The sequence below is a fragment of the Triturus cristatus genome, chromosome 4_1 (assembly GCF_964204655.1).
Source record: "Triturus cristatus chromosome 4_1, aTriCri1.1, whole genome shotgun sequence".
NCBI lineage: Eukaryota > Metazoa > Chordata > Amphibia > Caudata > Salamandridae > Triturus > Triturus cristatus.
The window spans coordinates 300566463-300586784 of NC_140585.1; the positions used below are offsets into that span (position 1 = coordinate 300566463).

The following is a 20322-nucleotide window of genomic DNA, read 5'->3' on the forward strand; positions in this document are numbered from 1 at the left end:
TATTGAGAGTTGCAATAGGTCTGAATACCACCATTGGCGAGGCCAGTACGGTGGTATCAGGATTATCTTCATCCTGGACCTGATGAGCTTGGTCACCACCTTCGGTATGAGAGGAAGGGGAGAAAAGGCGTATGCAAATGTTCCGGACCAGTCGATCAAAAGAGCATTCCCTCTCGTTCCTGGCCAGTAAAATCTGGACGCGAAAGCGTGGCATTTTTTGTTTAGATCGTCTGCAAATTGGTCGATGTATGGTCGACCCCATTGACGGAAAAGGTCTGCCACTACGTCGTCGTTGAGCACCCAGTCTTTTTGTTCTTCGAAGTGCCGTCTAAGAGCATCTGCCCGCACGTTTTGTTCTCCTGGCAGGTGTACCGCTGTGATCGAGAGATTCCTTGCCAGAAGCCAGTGCCAGATCGCTTGGGATTCCAATGACAGCGGGCGAGAGTGTGTTCCACCTTGTTTATTTAAGTAATACATGGTGTTTGTATTGTCCATTTGAATCAGAATCTAGTCTGACTGAATTGATGGAAGGAATGCCTTGAGAGCTAGATGAACTGCCCGCAGCTCTAACTTGTTTATATGGTAGGTCTGCTCCTTGCTCGACCATTTGCCCTGAGTTTGAAGGTAACCCAAGTGCGCCCCCCCATCCCTGGAGAGATGCATCCGTGATCAGGGATTGCTGTGGAAGAGACTGGTGGAAGGGCACTCCCACCAGAAAATGTTTCGGTTAAGTCCACCAAATCAGGAATGACTTCGCCGCTTGGGACATGAGAATCCGATCCTCCCAATGCCCTGAGGATTGGTCCCATTTGTCTTCCAGATCTTGTTGCAGAGGTCTCATTCTCAATCTGGAGATGGGGATGAGAAATATGCAAGAGGCCATCGACCCTAGTAGAGAGGCCACTTGCCTTACTGTTGGTTGGTGTACCTGAAGCAGAGAGTTGTACATCTGTTTCATAGATAACAGTCGTCCCTCCGAAGGAAACACTTTTCCTATACCGGAGTCTATAGTGGCACCCAGATAATGTAGAGTTTGGGTGGGTTGTTTGCCAGATTTGTCCAGGTTCATGAGAAGGCCAAGACGGCGAAGTAGATTTAGGCAAATCCGAAAGTGTTCCGCCACCATCTGTGGAGACGAATCCTTCAACAGCCAATCGTCCAAGTACGGGTACACAAATAGGCCGAACTGTAAGACTCGGAATTGGTAATGTTTGGAACCCACCATGAATCTCAGGAACTTGCGGTGACGTGGAGCAATTGGTATGTGGAAGTACGCATCTTGGAGGTCTATCGAACACATCCAATCCCCCTTTCGTAGGTGCAGATATATTTGATGTAGCGCCAACATGCGAAACTTCTCTCTCCGAATGACCTTGTTCAGAGATCGCAGATCCAGGATAGGTCTGTATTTGTGCGGTGGGTCTTTATTTGGCACCAGAAAGTACCTGGAATAGATTCCTTTTCATCTTTGAGCCGGAGGAACTTCTTCTACGTCCAATTTCTGAAGAAGGCCAGACACCTCCTGACGAAGCAATTTTAGTTGGTGGGGATGAGACTTTAGCGGAGGAATGTTCTTTGGTGGTGCACTGAAACGAAGTGTGTATCCATTGTTCAGTATATTTAGCACCCATTGATCTTTTGTTATTTTGTGCCACTGCCACGTGATTTGAAATACTTCCTCCCACTGAAGTGGGCAACGGCGCTAGAGGAAGCAGAAGATCACTGCTTCCCTGAACTCTTGGCTGTGCCAGAGGATTGTTGATGTGGTCCTCCTCTGCCTCTGGAGCCTCTACGGTTCTGAAACTGAGACCTGGCTGCTGATTCTGCTGCCATTGAGGGATTTGAACCCTCTGTTGGTAGTTTTTGAGATTGTAAGCCCTGTATCTTCGTCTGAATTCTTTTTTCTTTTCTAGGCTTACCGCCTTCAGCGTAGCCAGCTCAGCCTTCATTCTGGCCATCTCTTCATCGCTATGAGAACCAAAAAGAGATGTTCCGGAAAATGGAAGATTTAAAATCCGATGTTGAGACTCCAGCTTTAAAGCCGTTAGTCGCAGCCATGAAGACTTTCGTGCACAAATTTGTGTGCATATGAATGTGCAGCCAGAGAAGCTTCGTCCGCTGCAGTACTAATCACTTGATTAGAAACCAGCGGCCCTTCCTGGAGAATATCCGCAAAATCTTGCCTGTCCTCTTTTGGCAGCTTTTCCTTAAAACGCTCCAAAGAATCCCACAGGGACCTGTCGTAGCGTCGTAACAGGGCAGCAGCGCTTGATACCTTCAAGGAAGATGCTGCGGATCCGCACACCTTTCTCCCCCAAGAGTCCTGGGTCCGACTCTCTTTGTCTGGGAGGGGACAGAGGAGGAAGAGGCGACTGCATGGGTTTTCTTTGCTGCCGCGATGATCACCGAGTCCGGGGGAGGATCTGACTTTAAAAATAAAGGATCCGATGCTGCTGGCTTATATTTTTTCTGAATCCTCGCTGGGGCAGCTTTAATCGAAGATGGGGTGAGAAAAACGTCCATCACTGGCTCGATAAGACCAGGAACCAGTGGGAGCAAAGGAAGGATAGAAGTGGAAGCCTGCGGAGCAGACATATCTATGTTCAGTTTCAGTGCTCCTCTAGTTAGGACATTGTGAAATGTGTTGATGTCATCGATCAGTGACACTCTAGAAGGAGGGCTATCCATAAGGGTAGGTGAATAGTCCCTTTTTGAAGAGCGAGATGAAGAAGAAGACCAAGACGGTGATCTTGCTCTCTTCAGATGAGCATGAGATGGCCTATGCTCCGGAGATTTGTCCTGACAATCCCCGGACCGAGCAATAGGTGATCTGTCCACCTCCTGTACTAATCGTTCCAACGGGGATCTGTGTAGTGGACTGGAATAGTGCAAAGGCCGTCGAGTTTGCCCAGAAGCATCTTTCTGCCAATGGCTGATAGGAAGGAGCCATCTTGGTGACAGATGTCTCGAAGGAGACCTTTGCCTTCTTGGAGACGTTGGTCTTGGTGATTGTAGTGCCTCTGGAGACAGAGAAGAGGAGCTTCTTGTCGAAATTACTTGAGTGCTCGCCGCTTGTTGTATTCCGCTTTAGGTGTCCGTATATAGGTTTTCCTGAAACATGCCCTTATATAGGCATAAGATCCCAGTCTCTTATTTAGGCATTAGCCATGCTATCCAAAATGCAGGCATGGTCACCTACATCCGTCCACCCAGTCACAACGAGTTCTTAGAAACCAGGCCCTTAAGCTCTTGGGAGTTCCCCTAGCACAGGATTATTGATTTCTCCAAGAACTCATTTATTATGCATGAACTGCTATTCTTTAAGGGTTCATTACTGACGTCTTCTTCTGCCCGACTTTACGTCAATGCTAACACTCCAATATACCTTCCCTTGCCCAAGCAAGTAGGAGGAGACCTCTACTTTAGAGGAGCCCATGTCCCGGCCTGACGCACTGCCAGGAGACGCTGTCATCCCTGCTCGCAGAGAATCCAGCTTCCAATGTTCTGACTCCCTTCGCGGGGTGTTAGAGTTCGAGACCCAGAAAGAGATTCCCACCTCTCTCATTCTCAATGTATGGAGCGGACTAGAACCTAGAGGGACTCTTGGCATACCAGACTATAGATAACATCACCTACTTCTTACCTTGTACTACACTTAGGTTGGGTACACTGGGGTAGAACTAGTTAGAGGAGCATCTTATGAGTACTCACATTTTTAGCTTATATTATTTATGTATATGAATACGTGTCATAACTAAAAGATAATGCTAGCACAGTATTATTTCTTTCTACTGGTTACGCTGTACATACTATATCTCGCATGTCTTACGATTGTAACAGCTCATATCTCTTACACGAGAAACAAGACTGTTCAATAAATCCTTTTATTGAAACGCCCGTCTATTTCTGTTTAACTCTGAAGAAACTAAGCATGCACGATTAGCTGAGTGAAACTGTTATCTGTTGTTTCCAAGATTCTGAGAGTGTTCCGATTCTAAAGGGAAACAAAGTTGTCATGTTTATGCGGTTGCCAGAAACTACTCCCTTGTTTACAAGGAGTTTCTAGTGGCCTCTGAGTTAACTGGCACAAAGTAATTAAGTTTAATATACTCGATAGGGGCATACTGACCTCAGTCCTATGCCAAATCTATAGGGTATATTATTCCAATGCACACAGCCTATTAGGGAAATAGAAACTACACTACACGCTGAAGGCGATGACTCACAGAAGCCTCTGGAGGTTCAACAGTGCTTGGAGGAGGGATGCGACGTCGAAAGGGAGTGCCTTGACGTCAAACAACTATATGTAACCAGCACCGGTGAGTCATTCGAGAGGGATCTTCACCTCTACATCGACCTCTCTCCCAGCTTCGACGTCGAATATCATGAGGTGGAAGCAATCAACCTCATAGACCTCGACGCAGAGCATCTGGGAGAAGTTAAAGTGTGAATCGACAGAGAACTCCTTCTCGACGTCGTGTCCTTCCTTGACGTTGACGGAGACCGCCGTCTCGACATCGAACGCCACCTGGAATGCTCCACTTTGGGTCCCGACGACGAATCCTTCTTCGCCGTCAAAGATCTGGCCCTCGACGTTGAACGCCGTCTGGTCAGCGACAACGGAGGAGTCTGCGTCGAATGCCTCGCACCTGGCGGCGACGATGGCTGTCTCGACTTCAACCGCCGCCTGATCGTCGCTCTACTGGCGATGGCGGAGCATGTCTCGACGTCGAATGCCGAAGTGACGGCGGAGAGTCAACTCTCGACGTTGTGCGAGCCTGCACCAACAGAGATCTACTCCTCGATGCCGATCGTCACCGGGTTGATGACGGCGGAGGGCGTGACGTACCTGCAGTCTTCGTAGACGACCGGTGTTCTCGACGGTGAGCCCATCGTCGATGGTCTTCTTATCGACGTTTTCGCTGCCGGTGAAGGTATTTTCAGCACCGATCCAGACGCTGAGGGACAGCAAACTAGAACTTTACTTCTGGATGACGATCTTGCGCTCTCCTTTCTCTTCTTCACCGGAGACCTGCCTCTAGAAGGAGCTTTACCCTTCTCAGCCAGCCCATAAAGACGAATCCTCTCTCGGTCTTTCAGAGTACGCCTGGACAGGGACTGACAATGTTGGCAATTCTTAGGATCATGATCCTCAGGAAGGCAAAGGATACAGACAGAATGTGAGTCTGATCTAGCTTTCTTTTTGCCACAGGAAGGGCAACAGTCAAACAGAGATGGCATTTCTGAGAGGAAAAATATGCCTAATTCTTTTTAAAAAAAGTAGAAAACTACTTCAAAAGATGTCGAATGAAGTAGGTTTTTTTTTAAATAATAGTAGATATTTTCTGACAGAAATCAGAAAAAGCAAGAGCTAAAGTAACCAGGGTCCTGACAGAAGGAGCCGGAAAGAACAACTGACCTAACCGTCACGCCTGGGGCATGATGGGAAGCTAGGGGTCATGACTGGCTTAAAGGCACGGTGCCAGTTTTATTTCTGTGTGTTTCTATAAGGTTAGCTTTTCACAATGAGTGTTTTATGCGGTCCCCGCGCATGGGCGGGAATATTCATATGCTTATGACTTGATGAGGATCCCCTGGAAGAGAAGTCTCTGTATCCCTTTCATCACAACCCTTCATTGTTTTATCGTCTTTGGTTGAAAGCTATATTTCTTTTTTCTTGTTTAACTCTTTATTTCAAACAATTCGAAAGACAATGATAAGTGCATATCTGTTGAGTCATAAGCAACTCAGAATCATGCTTTCATGGCACTTAGGTAATAATTACAAAAAAAAAGTATATTTATCCCAACCCATCTTCCTCCCTCAACCCAATCTCATTTCACAGATTCTTTAAGTTTCTTTTGTAACTGTAAGCCAAGATTCCAAAATAAGTTATGTTTTTCAAAGCTCTCCTAGTTGAAGGCTGTTTGGAAATCCCAGACAGGAAACGTGGTGCACAGGTTATAAATCTGTGCTCCACACAGTTATTTCTAAATTTACAATCTCTTAGTATTTACCAAATCATAGTTTATGCGAATCTGGGAGCTTTACCTTTTGGTTTAGAGGAACCACTGCCTACCTTACATAAGTAAAAAGGGTTGGTAGGAAGTGCTGGGTGTCGTGCAGCACTTTCTAATCTATGACAGTACAGAAGTGGGGAGGATTCTGTCACTGAGCTTGTCCCAGAACTTCTACAAGCACAAACTACTTGCCTTCCTCTGCAACTGCTTTGCCCTCCTATTGCAAGAAAAAGTGGGGTGTAGGGTCGGGCGTGGTAAGAAAGGCCATACCAATACAACATGATACGTAAATTGTTCTAGCAAACTCTGTAGCACTGTCCGACTGTGGGAAATCCTATGCACAAATGATGAGAAGTTAGTAAACAATATATGATTGATTTTGAAATGGCAGCTTCCGATTTAGTACTGCAAATAAACTTTAAAAAACAAACTTTGAATTATTGTCTTGGTTTTTGCAAAAGGGCATTTTCAGACAGATTTTCAGCACAACTAAAGCAAATCAGGACATTAAGATGACAAATTTGTGAAGAACTCAAGTAAGACAGGGAAAGACACACATTGCGCTTTTGGGTTTTCCCTAGCAGAAAAAGTCACAGCAAGAGCTTATGCTCTCTTACCGAACAATCAAAACATGCTCATCAATAGTAATATTAGCAAAACATGATAAGGCAGGGTTTCATCCCAAAGGATAAAAAGAGGTTAATAATATATGACCTCGAACTATAAGAATCCACCACTTTCGAGCACCACGGGCCCAGCTGTGCTCTTACCACTACTCTCGCCGTTGTATTTCAGGCAGTTGGTAAACATTGTTTTCATGTTGCTCACAAACTGCTCCTTAGTGATGTAAAAGCCGCTATTAAGTTTCTTCTCGATGCTGGAGATATCCATGGGATTCTGAAAAACAGGTACATTGCGTGAAGAGCAGCAATTTACATTATGATGGCGAATCAACAAGGATGGAGTTGAAAAACCGTCAGAAATATGCTACCAACCAGTGCTCTAGAAGCCCTAGAAGCATCAATGACACACCAGTATTTCAGGGAAGCACCCCACTCTCATCTCATCCTGGACAACTACTAGAGTAGGAAGTCTAGGTATCCTCTCATATTAATTCTTAAAGTCAGCTTTCTCCATGCATTTAAAATATCCGTGCATACAAATATGTTATGAGTCTAAATTTCAAGACATGTGAATGCAGACTGGAATCACAACTTATAGAGTTTCTCCAGTTATAAAAATAAAATGAGAAGATTCACAATCTAGGTAAAAAAAACAAATAATAATTTAAAGACCTAAAACAATTAAGCTGTGGTGATGAAAATGGCAAGGTATTTCCAAACTAGAAAGGGATCAGGAACAGATCAAGTGAAGAACTTCAAAGTAAACATGTATGTGCGAGAAGAAAGTGGAGGATGGTAAAGGTTGGGGCATAGTAAGAGGTTTAATCAGAGAGAGATTATTATGCCTTTGTAAAATGAGTGATATGACTCAACGTGGATTATTTTTCCATAGAGAAGGCCATTTCAGGCATGATGATATGATATGGGGTAGTTGCCAGCCACTTGGAACATATCACTTTAATGTTACGAGTCAAAACCATCCATTTGCTTATCAGCTCTACTGTTCGAAACTAGGCTGCAACTTCCTAGTTCTACATCAGAAAGATGGAAGCTAGTATCAGGCACAGATTATCAGATTGTATGATCCGCTCTTGAACATGCCAAGCACACTAGTACGCATTTATATTGAAAAGTGGACCCAAGGGGTAGTGTGAGGAAAGTAGAAAGTTGCTAACAAAAGCATTGCATTACAGATATGATAACAGAGGCATACATTTGTGTATGTATTTTCCTGAAAAAAGGAGACATTCCTTGCAGAGGAGCTCAAGATCTCATCAGAGAACACAATCTTTTATAACACCAAGAAAGTGGCAAAAAAGGTGTGCAATTATTATGTAAGGAAATATGGGTATGAATTAAAGAGGAAAAAGAAAAGGTCAAACAACATGACAATAACAGCACGATTGAAAGTGGAGCCCGTCAGCATGTAAGAAAAAGCATGTGTTGCGTCAACAAGAGCATTATTCTAAGGGTACTAAGCTTAAGTTCAGCAGTATGTTCTGCCACGCAGATTTTGCGTTCGGATTGTATTTATTTTTAGCATTCTCTACTTTGAGATACCATTAAATAGAGGTGATAAAGTAGTGTTTTCTGTATTGGCTGTAATAACACAAACATCATGCTGTACCATGAAAGAATTAAATGCTGCTCAGTTAGCTCAGAAACCTAGAAGAAAAAAGGTTAACAATTGCATTTTTGGATATCTCCACATACCTTAATGATACCATAATAATTTGGTGCATATGATTCATCCACAGGCTCCAGGAAGGGCCACGAGTCCTTGTGTGCCTTCACTGCATCCAAAACTAGACATAAAAGATCAACTAATTACAAACCCTTGCGAAACTTTATATGTTGAGTTTGACAGGAGCAGCTCTAGTCTGCTTACCTTTGTACATAGCAGTGTAATCGTCATCCAACTCGAAGCTGAAGCTGATAAGAAGAAAACAAATTAAAGAGGTGGGTGACACTCACTTTACAGAAAATAGATCCTAAATACACTCTGAAGTGGATGCACAATATTATTACTAATGTTAAGGAAGTTCCCTTCATTTACAAGTGCCTAATATTCAAACTACCTATCAATTACTTTGTAATGTCTTTAAAGGTAAGACAGACACAAATCTTTCTTTAGGAATTTCATTTTTCGCTCTGAAAGCCACACATTAATAAGATGCACCTTGTGCCTTGTCCAATTGAAGGTCAGCTCATACATAGTGGGACCAACAAAATCGACACTATTTCCACAAAGACCCACTGCTGTTCAAAAATAGGTTTTAGTTATTGACAGATTTCTACAGAACTAACCATATCAAGGGTGTGAAACTTTCGCAAAAGAAGCAAAATAATATTTATGCCAACTTTTTGAATCTGTGGGTGAGGGTTCCAGGTGAAAATTCGTGAGCAGAACACTTGTTACAATAAAATAAAATAGACTGATACAAAAAGACAATAAAAAGAACATAAATAAGTTAGCGCGCTAAAGAAAGAGGAAAAACATCCATTCTTGGTCTCACCTGCCCAAGCTGTACTAGTGCAACGGTATTGTAAGGAATATTGTAATATCCTTAGTTGGTGCCTCAGCCCCCTGAGTTCACATGAGCATAGAGAGGATGATTCACCACTAACAAAGTTCATAGCCAAGAAATTCTCGAATACGATTGCTAAGCAACTGTTGGGACTGGTGGTCTGTATCATAATACAAACAATGAAATCCCTTCACTGGCCTGCTGTGGCCCAAAGGAGCTCCTTACAAACGGAGAAAATTTCAGCTTTAATGTAACCTCTAATAATTTACGCTAGATCTTTAACAATACCGAAAGCGCCTAGTTAATGCTGATGGTTTTCAAGAGTCTTTAAGATGCTTTCAACAGACATTTCTCCAAAAATGAGTCCTATTTCTCAATCATTGCATACACAGTGATCTAATGGTATGCAAAGTTTCAAAGAGACCATGCTTCTTAGGGCCTCTTTAAACTATGCAGCACCTTTTGGCAGGACATTTTACCATTCTTCATCCTATTAAAATACCATGGAGCTATATAGTGGTTAATTTATGTAAGGATTGCCACCAGCACTTGGTTGTGGGATCCAGAGATCTTTAAAAATCTCCTACGGGTGGCAGTCCCAGTGGTATGCAGGCTGGCTGCCCCACTAGCAACTAGGACATGAACTCTGGTAGCACTTTAGAGGGTGTGAAAGCTGTAAGGAAGCGCAGACTCCAGGTGATTTTAAGATTCTTTATTTGCAGTCAGCAGGATGCCACCAACACCGTCACACTGCTTCCAAAGAGCCCCCTAACTGCCAATCTAGATGATCTGGAACCCAGTTCTCTGTAACCTTCTATGCACTCTCTCGGTGCGTGGAACCTCAGACGCCTAGAAAAGGTACATAAGACCTAACACATCTTTCCCCTTAACATTAATAAATAAATACAGGAATTCTAAAACAAAGAACAAAAATGATAATTATACTACATTTGAACATGAAGTAAGACTCGCGCATAAATATATGATAGCATTATAAAACATAATCCTGGAGATTAGAAGGCATTTTGATTGGTCTGGATGACAAGCAACGACCCATGACATTAGTCTCCATATGATCTTCAACCTGAACTTCGTTCGGTCACTCAAACCCATCTTTTGACCGAGAAATTTTCCCTTTGTTCCACCACTTGCCATCACCCAATTTTCCCGCACTTTTGTTGACTTTCACAACCTTTTTCAGGACAGAGAACTTTGACTCCCCTTTAGGTAAAATTCTGGAAGAAACAAGTTACTTTCCTGTAACTTTGGTTCTCCAGTATTGGTAACTTTCATAGATTCCCATAGCTTGTATCATTCCCCGTCGTCAGAATGGGAGTCTCGGTATCCAAAATAACATAGCAGTAGGTACAAAAGAGAAAGAAAAAGGCCTAGGCCTCATTCCCTTTTGTAGTATATCTACCTCTTTTTGTAAAAGAGACCAAAATAAGGCAACAACCAATCAGATTAGCCTCACCCCACAAAACCTTCCTGAGAGAAGCTCAGAGCCTCAGATTTTCGTAGCCGTTGTGTAACAGTACAACCAAACCTGCAGAGGGCTAAGCTTTCCCAGGGGAGGAGGGTGGGCTCATGGGAATCTATGAAAGTTACCAATACTCGAGAACCAAAGTTACAGGTAAGTAACTTGTTTCTTACTCCAGTATTGGAACTTTCATAGATTCCCATAGCTTGTATCAGAGTAGCTAGCAGTAAGAAACACATTTTGCCTCTCTGAGACATCTCAATATCCATAACTATATATCACCGTACTTTTTTTTTTTTTTTTACATAAAACTACCATGCAATCACATAAGAAAAATACATAGCAAAATGTGCAAGAACCATACAAAGGAAGGAGGGAAGAAAGGAAAGCTCACCACTCAATGGAGGTTCCTCAGGACTGCCTGGCCCACAGCCGTGTCTTCCTGTGCCAAGGTCTCCAGACAGTAATGTCTTGTAAAGGTGTGCACGCTGCTCCAAGTTGCAGCTCTGCAGATGTCTTTAATCTGGACCTCCGCAAAGAGAGCCATAGGGGAAGCCATGGACCTCGAGTGTGATCTAATTCTGCCCTCTAGAGGCTTGTCCGCTGCAGAATGACAGAACTGTATAGCACTGGAGATCCATCTAGCAATATCCTGCTTGGACAGGGGTAATCCTTTGCGGGGAGCACTGAATGCAACGAACAATTGCGAAGATTTTCTAAAGGCTTTAGTATGGTCCAGATAAAATTTCAAGCACCGCTGCACGTCCAGCGAATGAAGTGCCCTTTCCGCCGGTGTAGAAGGTTGAGGAAAGAAAGCCTTGAGAATCACCGGCTCATTTAAATGAAAGTCCGAAGGCACCTTTGGAATGAACTTTGGATTAGTCCGTAGAATGACAGTATTCCTTTTGAATTGGAGGAAAGGTTTCTGAATTGTAAGAGCTTGCAATTCCCCAATACGCCTTGCTGACGTGAGAGCAAGAAGGAGTGCCAATTTCCATGAGAGGAACTTCAGATCCACTCGATGAACCGGTTCAAAAGGAGGCTTCATCAGCTGGGAGAGAACCAAGTTCAAATGCCATGTGGAAGGCGGAGGCCTCACGGGAGGATAAACTCGAAACAGTCTCTTGAGAAATTGCTTGACAATTCGAGAGGACCAAAGAGACGGCCCAGAGGCAGTGCATCTGAAGCGAGAAACTGCAGCCAAGTGCACCTTTATGGACGAATGAGCCAAACCTGCCTTAGCCAAGGACAGGAAATAAGGAAGAACTTGAGGCTGAGACAAAAAAGGATCCACACCTTGCTGATGGCACCATATGCAAAAGCGTTTCCATTTGAGACGGTAAGTCTTGTTAGTGGAAGGGGCTCTAGCCTGAGAGAGAACATCCCTTATTTCGTTCGAGAGAGGAAGATCTAGGAACTCTCGCTGCTCAGGAGCCATGCTGAGAGGTGTAAGGAACGAGGATCCGGATGCCAGATTTGGCCCTAGGACATAGTGAGAAGATCCGGAATCGTCCGTAGAGGACGAGGAGGGACCAGAGAAAGAAGGTGAAGCTCTGTGAACCAAAACTGCCTCGGCCATGCCGGGGTTATTAAGACCATTTCACATGGTTCCGCCTTGATCTTTCTGAGTATCCTCGGTATTAACGGAAAGGGGGGAAAAGCATACACAAATGCGCTTGACCAAGCTATCGAAAGCGCATTCCCCAGTGATCCGCGATGGTGAACTTTGCTTGCGTAAGACTGGCATGTCCGGTTTTCCGGGGTGGCGAAAAGATCTATCGACGGTTTTCCCCACTGGCGAAAAATGTCCTCCAAAACCATCTGGTTTAGTTCCCACTCGTGGCTGATGGATGAAAACCTGCTGAGCCTGTCCGCCTTTTCGTTGAGGACCCCTGGAAGGTGTTCCGCTGTGAGTGATATTCCGTGGAGGATCGCCCATTCCCAAATTCTCTGGGCCTCCTGTGACAACGGAAGAAACCTTGTGCCCCCTTCTTTGTTGATGTAATGCATTGCCGTGGTATTGTCTGTGCGGACGAGAACCGCGGAACCCTGCAACCGTGGCAGAAATGCTTGAAGAGCCAGGCGAATCGCTCTGAGTTCCCGGAGGTTGATATGAAGGAGGCGGTGTTTGGGTAACCAATGCCAGCTGACCTGCAAGTCCTGAAGCACCGCACCCCAGTCGTCCAGCGAGGCATCTGTCGTGATAACATGAGGAGCCGGATTGCTTACGAAGGATAGACCTCGGGATACATTCTCCTCCTGTGTCCACCACAAGGCAGCGTCCCTCATCGCCGCAGTAATCCCCACCTTGTCGTCGAAAAAGCTGTGAACTTGTTGCCACTGCATGTCTAGTTGCTCTTGAAGAGATCACATCCGTAATCTGCAATGGGGTTTCAGAGGGATGCATGAAGAGATCACTCCTAGCAGGGATTTGTAACGGCGTACTGAAAGACACCTTCTTCTTCTCAACAGATGTGCCAAGGACTTCAGCTTTCCTTGCCTTTTGAAGGTTGGGGAAACCTTGTTGAGAGACGTGTCCAAGATAGCACCTAGGAACCGTGCTCTCTTGGACGGACAGAGCGACGACTTCTCTCTGTTGAGAGTCAGACCCAGATTGCTGAATAAAGCTGTACACGTGTTTCCTCCGCTATGAGCCTGGACGGAGCCTTCAGCAACCAATCGTCCAGGTACGGGAAGATTTGATAATGCTGCTTCCTGAGGAAAGCTGCTACCAGTGCCAGCACCTTGGTAAAGATCCTCGGAACAGAACAAAGTCCAAAGGGTAAAACCCTGAATTGGAAGTGGCTCTTGGCTACTGTGAAGCGTAGAAAACTCCCGTGGGCTGGATGAATAGGGATGTGAAAATACGCATCTTCGAGATCGAGAGTGGCCATGAAATCTCCCGGGTTGAGGAGACGCAAGATATCCTGGAGAGACACCATCCGAAAGGATTGACAGATGAGATAGGTGTGAAGCTCCCTGAGATCTAAAATGGGTCTCCATTTCCCCGGCGTCTTCTTGACCAGGAGAAACCTTCCCCCCTCTGAGACAGGGGAACCGGTTCCACTGCTCCCTTGAGGAACATCTGATGTACTTCGAGCCCTAAGAGACGCAAATGTTTTGAAGGCATGGCGGCAGGGGGCTTGGAAGGTGGTATATGAAGAAACTCCAGCGTATGACCGTCTCGAATGATGTTGAGGACCCAACGGTCCGATGTTATCAGGGTCCAGTTGTGGAGGTAATGGGAAACCCTGCCTCCCACAGGTGTCAACGGGGAGGAGGGTACAGTAGGCAGAGCCAGAACGCCGCTATTGTCTCTTGGAGGTGTCACGTCCCTGGCGAGTCTGTTTCCCTCTAGTGGTTGAGCGAGAGAAAGACGCGGATTGGCCTGGTCGTTGTTGGTACTGTGGGCGATACGACTGGGATGTCGAACCATAAGAAGAGTACCGTTGCTGTTGGTACGAGCCTATGTAGGACGCGGTACTCTTCCCTCTGGCCCCACGGAAAGGCACTTTACGATACTGAAGAGTGCCTAGAGACCTCGCCGTCTCCGTATCTTTTTTAATGTCCTGGAGGGTATCATCGACACGTTTCCCAAACAATGCCTCCCCATCAAACGGGAGGTCCAAGATCTTGTTCTGAACCTCCGGTCGGAACCAAGTCGCTCGGAGCCAGCCCTGCCGACGAAGAACAGCCGCACCTGCCAGTGCACGGAAAGCTGTAGTGGTGATGTCCATGGCGCAGCCGATCACTTCAGCCGACGTAGCCTCCCCCTCCTGAAGAATTTTCTTGGCCTCCGATGGAAGTTGGTCCAAGTAAGGCGAAAGGTCGCACCACATTTGACGATCATACCTGCCGAGGATCGCCAACGCATTAGCTGCCCTTACTAAAAGACTGGCCATAGAGGAGAAACGTTTTTCCGCATTATCCAGGCGCCTGCCTTCCTTATCCGGAGGGGTGGTGAGTGGTGGCGAAGGATTACGTGATTGCGTTGCGCCGCCTGGGAGATTACCGAATCCGGCTTCGGCTGACTAATCAAGGACACTGGACTGTCCTCAGGCACCTTGTACTTCTTCGAGACTCGGCAAAACCGGAATCACCGTAGCCGGGTTTCTCATAGCCTTCAAACCTTCGTCCCAGAGATGGCTAACAATGGGAATTGAACTAACCACTTTCCTGTAGGGCTCCTTAAAATCATACAGGAAGCATTCCGTTGGGGCTGACGGCATAGGAAGCTGGAATCTACTGGAAGCCCTTTCCATCAGCTTGTGGAAACCCCCAACATCTGCCGGGGGAGAATCCACCGGATCAGGAGTAGGTGAAGCCGGATCCGGAATGACAGTCCTCCCACTCCGCACACTGATTAGACGTGTTGCCAGTATCTTGATCCTCATCAGAGGAATCATCAGGAGCAACCGGGATCACTGGGGGCTACCCTGGCCTGGAAACGTGCAGTTGAGAAACCACCTGAGGCGGTTGCCCCGGTGAAAATTCTGTAGGAGCCGATGGAGTAGGCACAGTATGCACTGCAGAGAAAGTCGAAGACGGAGGAGGAGGAACGTGAGAAAACCTCTTCCGATAATCCTGTAACATGCCCTGGAGATCTCCCAGGAGCGATGAAGGAACCGCAACCATACCCTGGCCTGCGCTGTCCTGACACCCATAGGATGGTGGATAGGCGTACCCAGGCGTGTAGTCGCCCTCTGAATCCGTGTCCTGACATTTCACCAGTAGTTGTGAAGGACTATGGGCATAACCACAAGAATCCTGATCATCCCCATCAGAGTCTCCTTCTTCTAATAACAATGCGGGAGGCAAGGGGGTCACCCTCCTTGGCGATGTCATATCCGGTGTTATACGTCTCAAGGAAATTGTAATCCTCTCCGTCGACGAGGTAGTCGGAACCGTCGGCGTTGATAACGGAACCATCTTCGACAGAAGCTGCACCGTCGACGAAGATATGGGCGTCGTCGACACCGTCGTCGACGAGACCGTCGACACCCCCGCCGTCATAGTCGACGTAGTCATAGCTCTCGTGGACGCCACCGCCGTCGTCGACACCCTTGTAGATGCCGGTATCGTCGTCGACGCTGCCGTCGATGCTGGAACAGAAGGCTCCTAAGTTGAGGTTTTGAAGTCTTCGTCGATGGAGTCTGCAGCTGCGTCGTCGACTATCTAGAGTCCTTTTCTGACTTCTCTGAAGATAGAGAAGAGGGCTTCTTGAACGCCATAGTGGATACCACCACTGCTGGGGCAGTAGAAAGTCCTTCCCTCTCCTTTGCACCGTGGTGAGGAGATTTACTCGGACTCCGGCACTCAGACTCATGGGGGGTCTTTTTTGAGGCCTTAGCAGGGCGGTCAGAGGATGACGAAGGGGAACCCCTACCCCTTTTCACTGACCTGCGAGAGGAGGTGCCAGAAGAGGAGTTCTCACTGTCACTGGATGTAGCACCCTTCCGTGACTTAACCTTCTGGAGCCACGTGAGAAGGCGGGTCTTTGTAGAAAAGGTGCAGCAGATCTTGCATTCCGCAGCCTTATGCTCCAGGTACAGGCAATAAATACAATCCTTATGCCTGTCCTCCACGTAGGGCCGCTTTTTGCCACAGGTGGAACAAGGCTCGAACAGGGCTTTCTTCTCCTTGTCAGACATTCCTGAAGGAAAACAGCAACAAGTTGGAAGAAAACTATTTTGAAAAAAGCAGTCAACAAAGTTGAAGTGAGCAGAGCTCAAAGGAGACTCCCTAAGCACAATGTGCGGTAGAAAATCTGAGGCTCTGAGCTTCTCTCAGGAAGATTCTGTGGGGTGAGGCTAATCTGATTGGTTGCTGCTTTATTTTGGTCTCTTTTACAAAAAGAGGTAGATATACTACAAAAGGGAATGAGGCCTAGGCCTTTTTCTTTCTCTTTTGTACCTACTGCTATGTTATTTTGGATACCGAGACTCCTATTCCGACGACGGGAAATGATACAAGCTATGGGAATCTATGAAAGTTCCAATACTGGAGTAACACTTCACTCTCACCGTATCATCCACATCAACCTTTAACTGCTTATGGCATTGATCAACATGCATTTTATCGTATCTGCTTTGTGCTTCAATTCGCCTTTTGCCAACATCATCACTTTTCTTCCTTTGCAACGTAAATCCGCTTTCACCCATCCATCTTCTCAACAACTTGGAAGCAGGCACACGCCCTCTTAGCAAAACAAATGGGGACACCTCAGTGTCAGCGGTCGTGCGAACAGCCCACAATATTTTTCCAAGGACCACCTTACAAATCAGACCACTCGCTCTTGCCAACTGCACATTGTTTTATGACTCTTAAATCGTTCAATAAGGCCATTGCTCCTAGGGTGATATGACGTTTTAACGTGTCTAATGCACATGGGACGTAAAAATTCCTCAAACTGAATGGATATAAATTGAGGACCATTATCAGTGAGCAGTTCATCAGGCACGCCCTCCCTCGCAAATAAAGATTCAAGGAACTTAATCACAGTGGTAGAATTTGACGCTTTCACCCATTAAATTTCCAGCCAGTGACTATAGTAATCCATGAGAACTATACCATACTCAGGTACACTGCCAGATATAACCATGGGACCAACAATGTCAATTGCTAGTTTGACCCATGTTTTGTTGGGAACTACAATAGCTTCTACAGGAATGGGAATAGTTACCTGTGATTTGTCACTAACCACACACTCCATACTGGTCTTCCCAAAAAGCTATTCGCAAAAGAGACAAAGAATTGCTTTGTCTTCCTGTATACTTTGGTTCTTTCAATGTAGTACAGGACTGCTCTCCTAGCGTCAAGTGTAAGCAGAGTTCTTTCTGCCTCAGTCTTTGGGTTTTGAAAGAAACTTGGAATTTGTATGGTCTGATTTATGTGGAATTTTGATACCACTTTTGGCATAAAATGTGGATCTGTCCTCATGACCACTCTGTCACTATGTATTCCTGTAGTGTCAATGCCTGTAGTTCACAAACGCTGCGTAGAGATGTGATTGCTACTAAGAAGGCTGTTTTTAGAGTGAGCATTTGTGGTGTTGCTTTGTGTAGCGGTTCAAATGTTGCTTTCATTAATTGTGTCAGGACTACTTTCAGATTCCATGTGGGCGCTGGCACCATTTTTGGTGGTGCTATTCTCTTTGCTCCTTCTAGGAACCTTTTGACCACATGAGAAGTGAAGAAACTCTTCCCTGTTTCTACTTTTGGGAACAATACAATTGCTGCTAAGTGTAACTTTAGTGAAGTGTGGCTTAGGTTATTTTGAAATAAATGTGTCATGTACTTTAGGACTGTTGTTTCTTTAGTAATCTTTTTTGCCAGTTTTTCCTTAAGGCACCATTGTGTGCAAATTTTCCATTTTGCTGCATAACATTTTCTAGCCGTTGGCCTGCTTGCTTCTCTGAGAACAACCATTGTACTTTCTGGTAGTTTGAGGTGTCCAAATTCTAAGTACTCAGCAGCCATGCTGCTAAGCTTAAGCTCTCTGGTTCTGGGTGTAACACCTTTCCGTTTTGCATTGTTAATAGGTCTTGTCTCTTTGTTAATTTGTGCATTGTTCCTTGAGATATTCTCCATTATCTCGGAGAACCAAGTCTGCCTGGCCCACTGTGGTGCAATGAGAATCACTGTAATTTGGCTGATCTTGCATTTGAGGATCACCTCGTAGAGTAGTGGGATCATGGGAAAAGCGCAAGCAAATATCCCTGACAAGTCCATCCATAGGGCATTCCCTAGGTACTGACTGCACGGTTGCTAAGTTTTGGCGTTTTGCATTGTGGGGTGTTGCAAATAAGTATATTTGTGGAGTCTCCCATGAAAATATTTTGGAGTTCCGATTGATTCAGCTCCCATTTTCAAAGTTGTCTGCTCGGTGTTTCTGCTGCATCAAGAGCTGACTTTAAGCATGTATTTGCAATGTTTGTACCTATTCAAGTGGGTAGCTCTCTTTTGGAATTGTTCCGGTAGGTGTTTCAGTAGATCCCCCTACCTCTTCCCAATGCAGATATGCATGCCGGATTAGCAATGCATTAGAGTTGGCCACTGGTTTGCCGCACTTCTCTCAATCTTTCTTCCCACTAGGTCCATTCTCTTACTCTTCTGGTCTGGTAGTGGTCCAACAGTGGTTGGCACATTTGCTCTTTTCCTAGCAGTGGAAGTGATAATAGAGTCCGCCGTTACTGACCCTTTGATGTAAATTGGATCTATAGAAGAATGTTTGTATTTCTTCTCCGCTCTTGGTGTGACTGCTCTGCATGTTGCGGGCTCCTTAAATGCTTTCTTTCCTTGATCCAATACACTTGGCAGTATTGGAAGGAATTGGTTTCTTGACTGTGTTGGCATTACATTTTCCAACAGAAAACAGGATTGTGGTTTCTCTTCTTCCAAATGCCCTCCATAAGTTTCAGCTGCCTTTCTAATCACCTGATAGTACATTCCAATGTCATCTGGTGGTGAGGGCCTCGAGGGATATGTATCAATCGCTTCTTCTGGTGAATCAGTGTCGAGATCCTGCCATTGGAGGTCTTGAGTCTCCGAGTTCGCTGGCTCCACATACGTCTGTTCATCTACGTCCCTCTCTTCCTCGAAGAAGGCTTCTTTCTCTTCTTCTTTGAGCGGTTCAGGTGACGTTGGGAACTACAACTCCTCAACGACTTTCTGTACTTCTGTTGATGTTTTCGGCAGTATCTCGAATTGCTTCAAGCTTTCGTCAAATTCTTTCTTGCGCTATAGTCTGCTCACCATTTCTGCTTCCAGGTGCTTTCTCTACCTCGGATGCATGCGTTTCGACGCAGAAAGTTTCGGCCTTTCTTTCCGCTCGTGCCGACGCAGTCCTCGAAGCCTGTTTCGGCTGAGGTCGACGCGTCTTTATCGAGTCAGTCTTTCAACGTCTCCGATTTTTCGAGTGTCTTTGTCGTTCTGGAGTCCTTGTCCAAGGATCTGACAGAGTGCCTATCTCTGGATGTTTCTGCGGTCGTCGAGTGCTTCGACGCCGAGGCTTCCTTCGAGGCGCTAGAGTCAGTTTTTCGTGACTCGTCTACTTTTTGAGGTCGACGTAACTCTTTCCCCCTTAGAAGTCTTCTTCCCAACAACTAGGTCCCTGACGTCTGTGGCCTCATCGACTACAGGCCCTTCAACGACGTTGTCCTCTTCTTCGCAGGAGAGGCCCAGGTGTCTCAGCGTTGGTGTAGGGCCCTGGCCCTGCAAGTTGTAGTTGGCCCTTCTCTGCCTTCCTCTCACCCTCAATGTCTTTGGGGTGAAGGCCGAGCACCCGTTGCAGTCTTGACTTTGATGATCCAGCCGCAGGTAAAGGATGCAAACTGGATGCTGATCTTTCTGCGCGTACTTGTGGTGAAAATCTTTGCAGAACTTGAACGGTGTCTCGTCCATTACAGAGTGCCCCCTGCATGCGCATTCTCCACTTGTTTGTCGAAGTTTTGGTGTTTTTCCTTCTCGGCATACTCCGACTGACTGAATAGACGACCGGAACGTCGAAGGTAGGTATCGTTGACCTGTAGAACTATTTCCTTCAACTTTTGTAGATTCTTCTCCCCAAATCCTAGGAGCTCCTTCCGTAATGATCCAGACCCAACTGCGGAAAAAAATAATCTGAAGATGGCGATCAAAGATGGGAGCTTCAGGAGGAACACTGTCGACGTC

General features: G+C 45.8%; 1 protein-coding gene across 4 annotated transcripts in view; it reads right to left on the bottom strand.

The window, feature by feature from the left end:
* CECR2 (CECR2 histone acetyl-lysine reader) overlaps positions 1 to 20322 on the bottom strand; it is a 646890-nt gene that overhangs the window by 135764 nt on the left and 490804 nt on the right. For all 4 annotated transcript variants that reach the window (XM_085652176.1, XM_085652174.1, XM_085652177.1 and 1 more), the window contains 3 exons: positions 8532 to 8575; positions 8357 to 8448; positions 6791 to 6917 (listed from right to left, as the gene is read on the bottom strand). In XM_085652176.1, coding sequence (XP_085508302.1) covers positions 6791 to 6917; positions 8357 to 8448; positions 8532 to 8575 — 263 coding nt within the window. The remainder of the gene's footprint in view (positions 1 to 6790; positions 6918 to 8356; positions 8449 to 8531; positions 8576 to 20322) is intronic.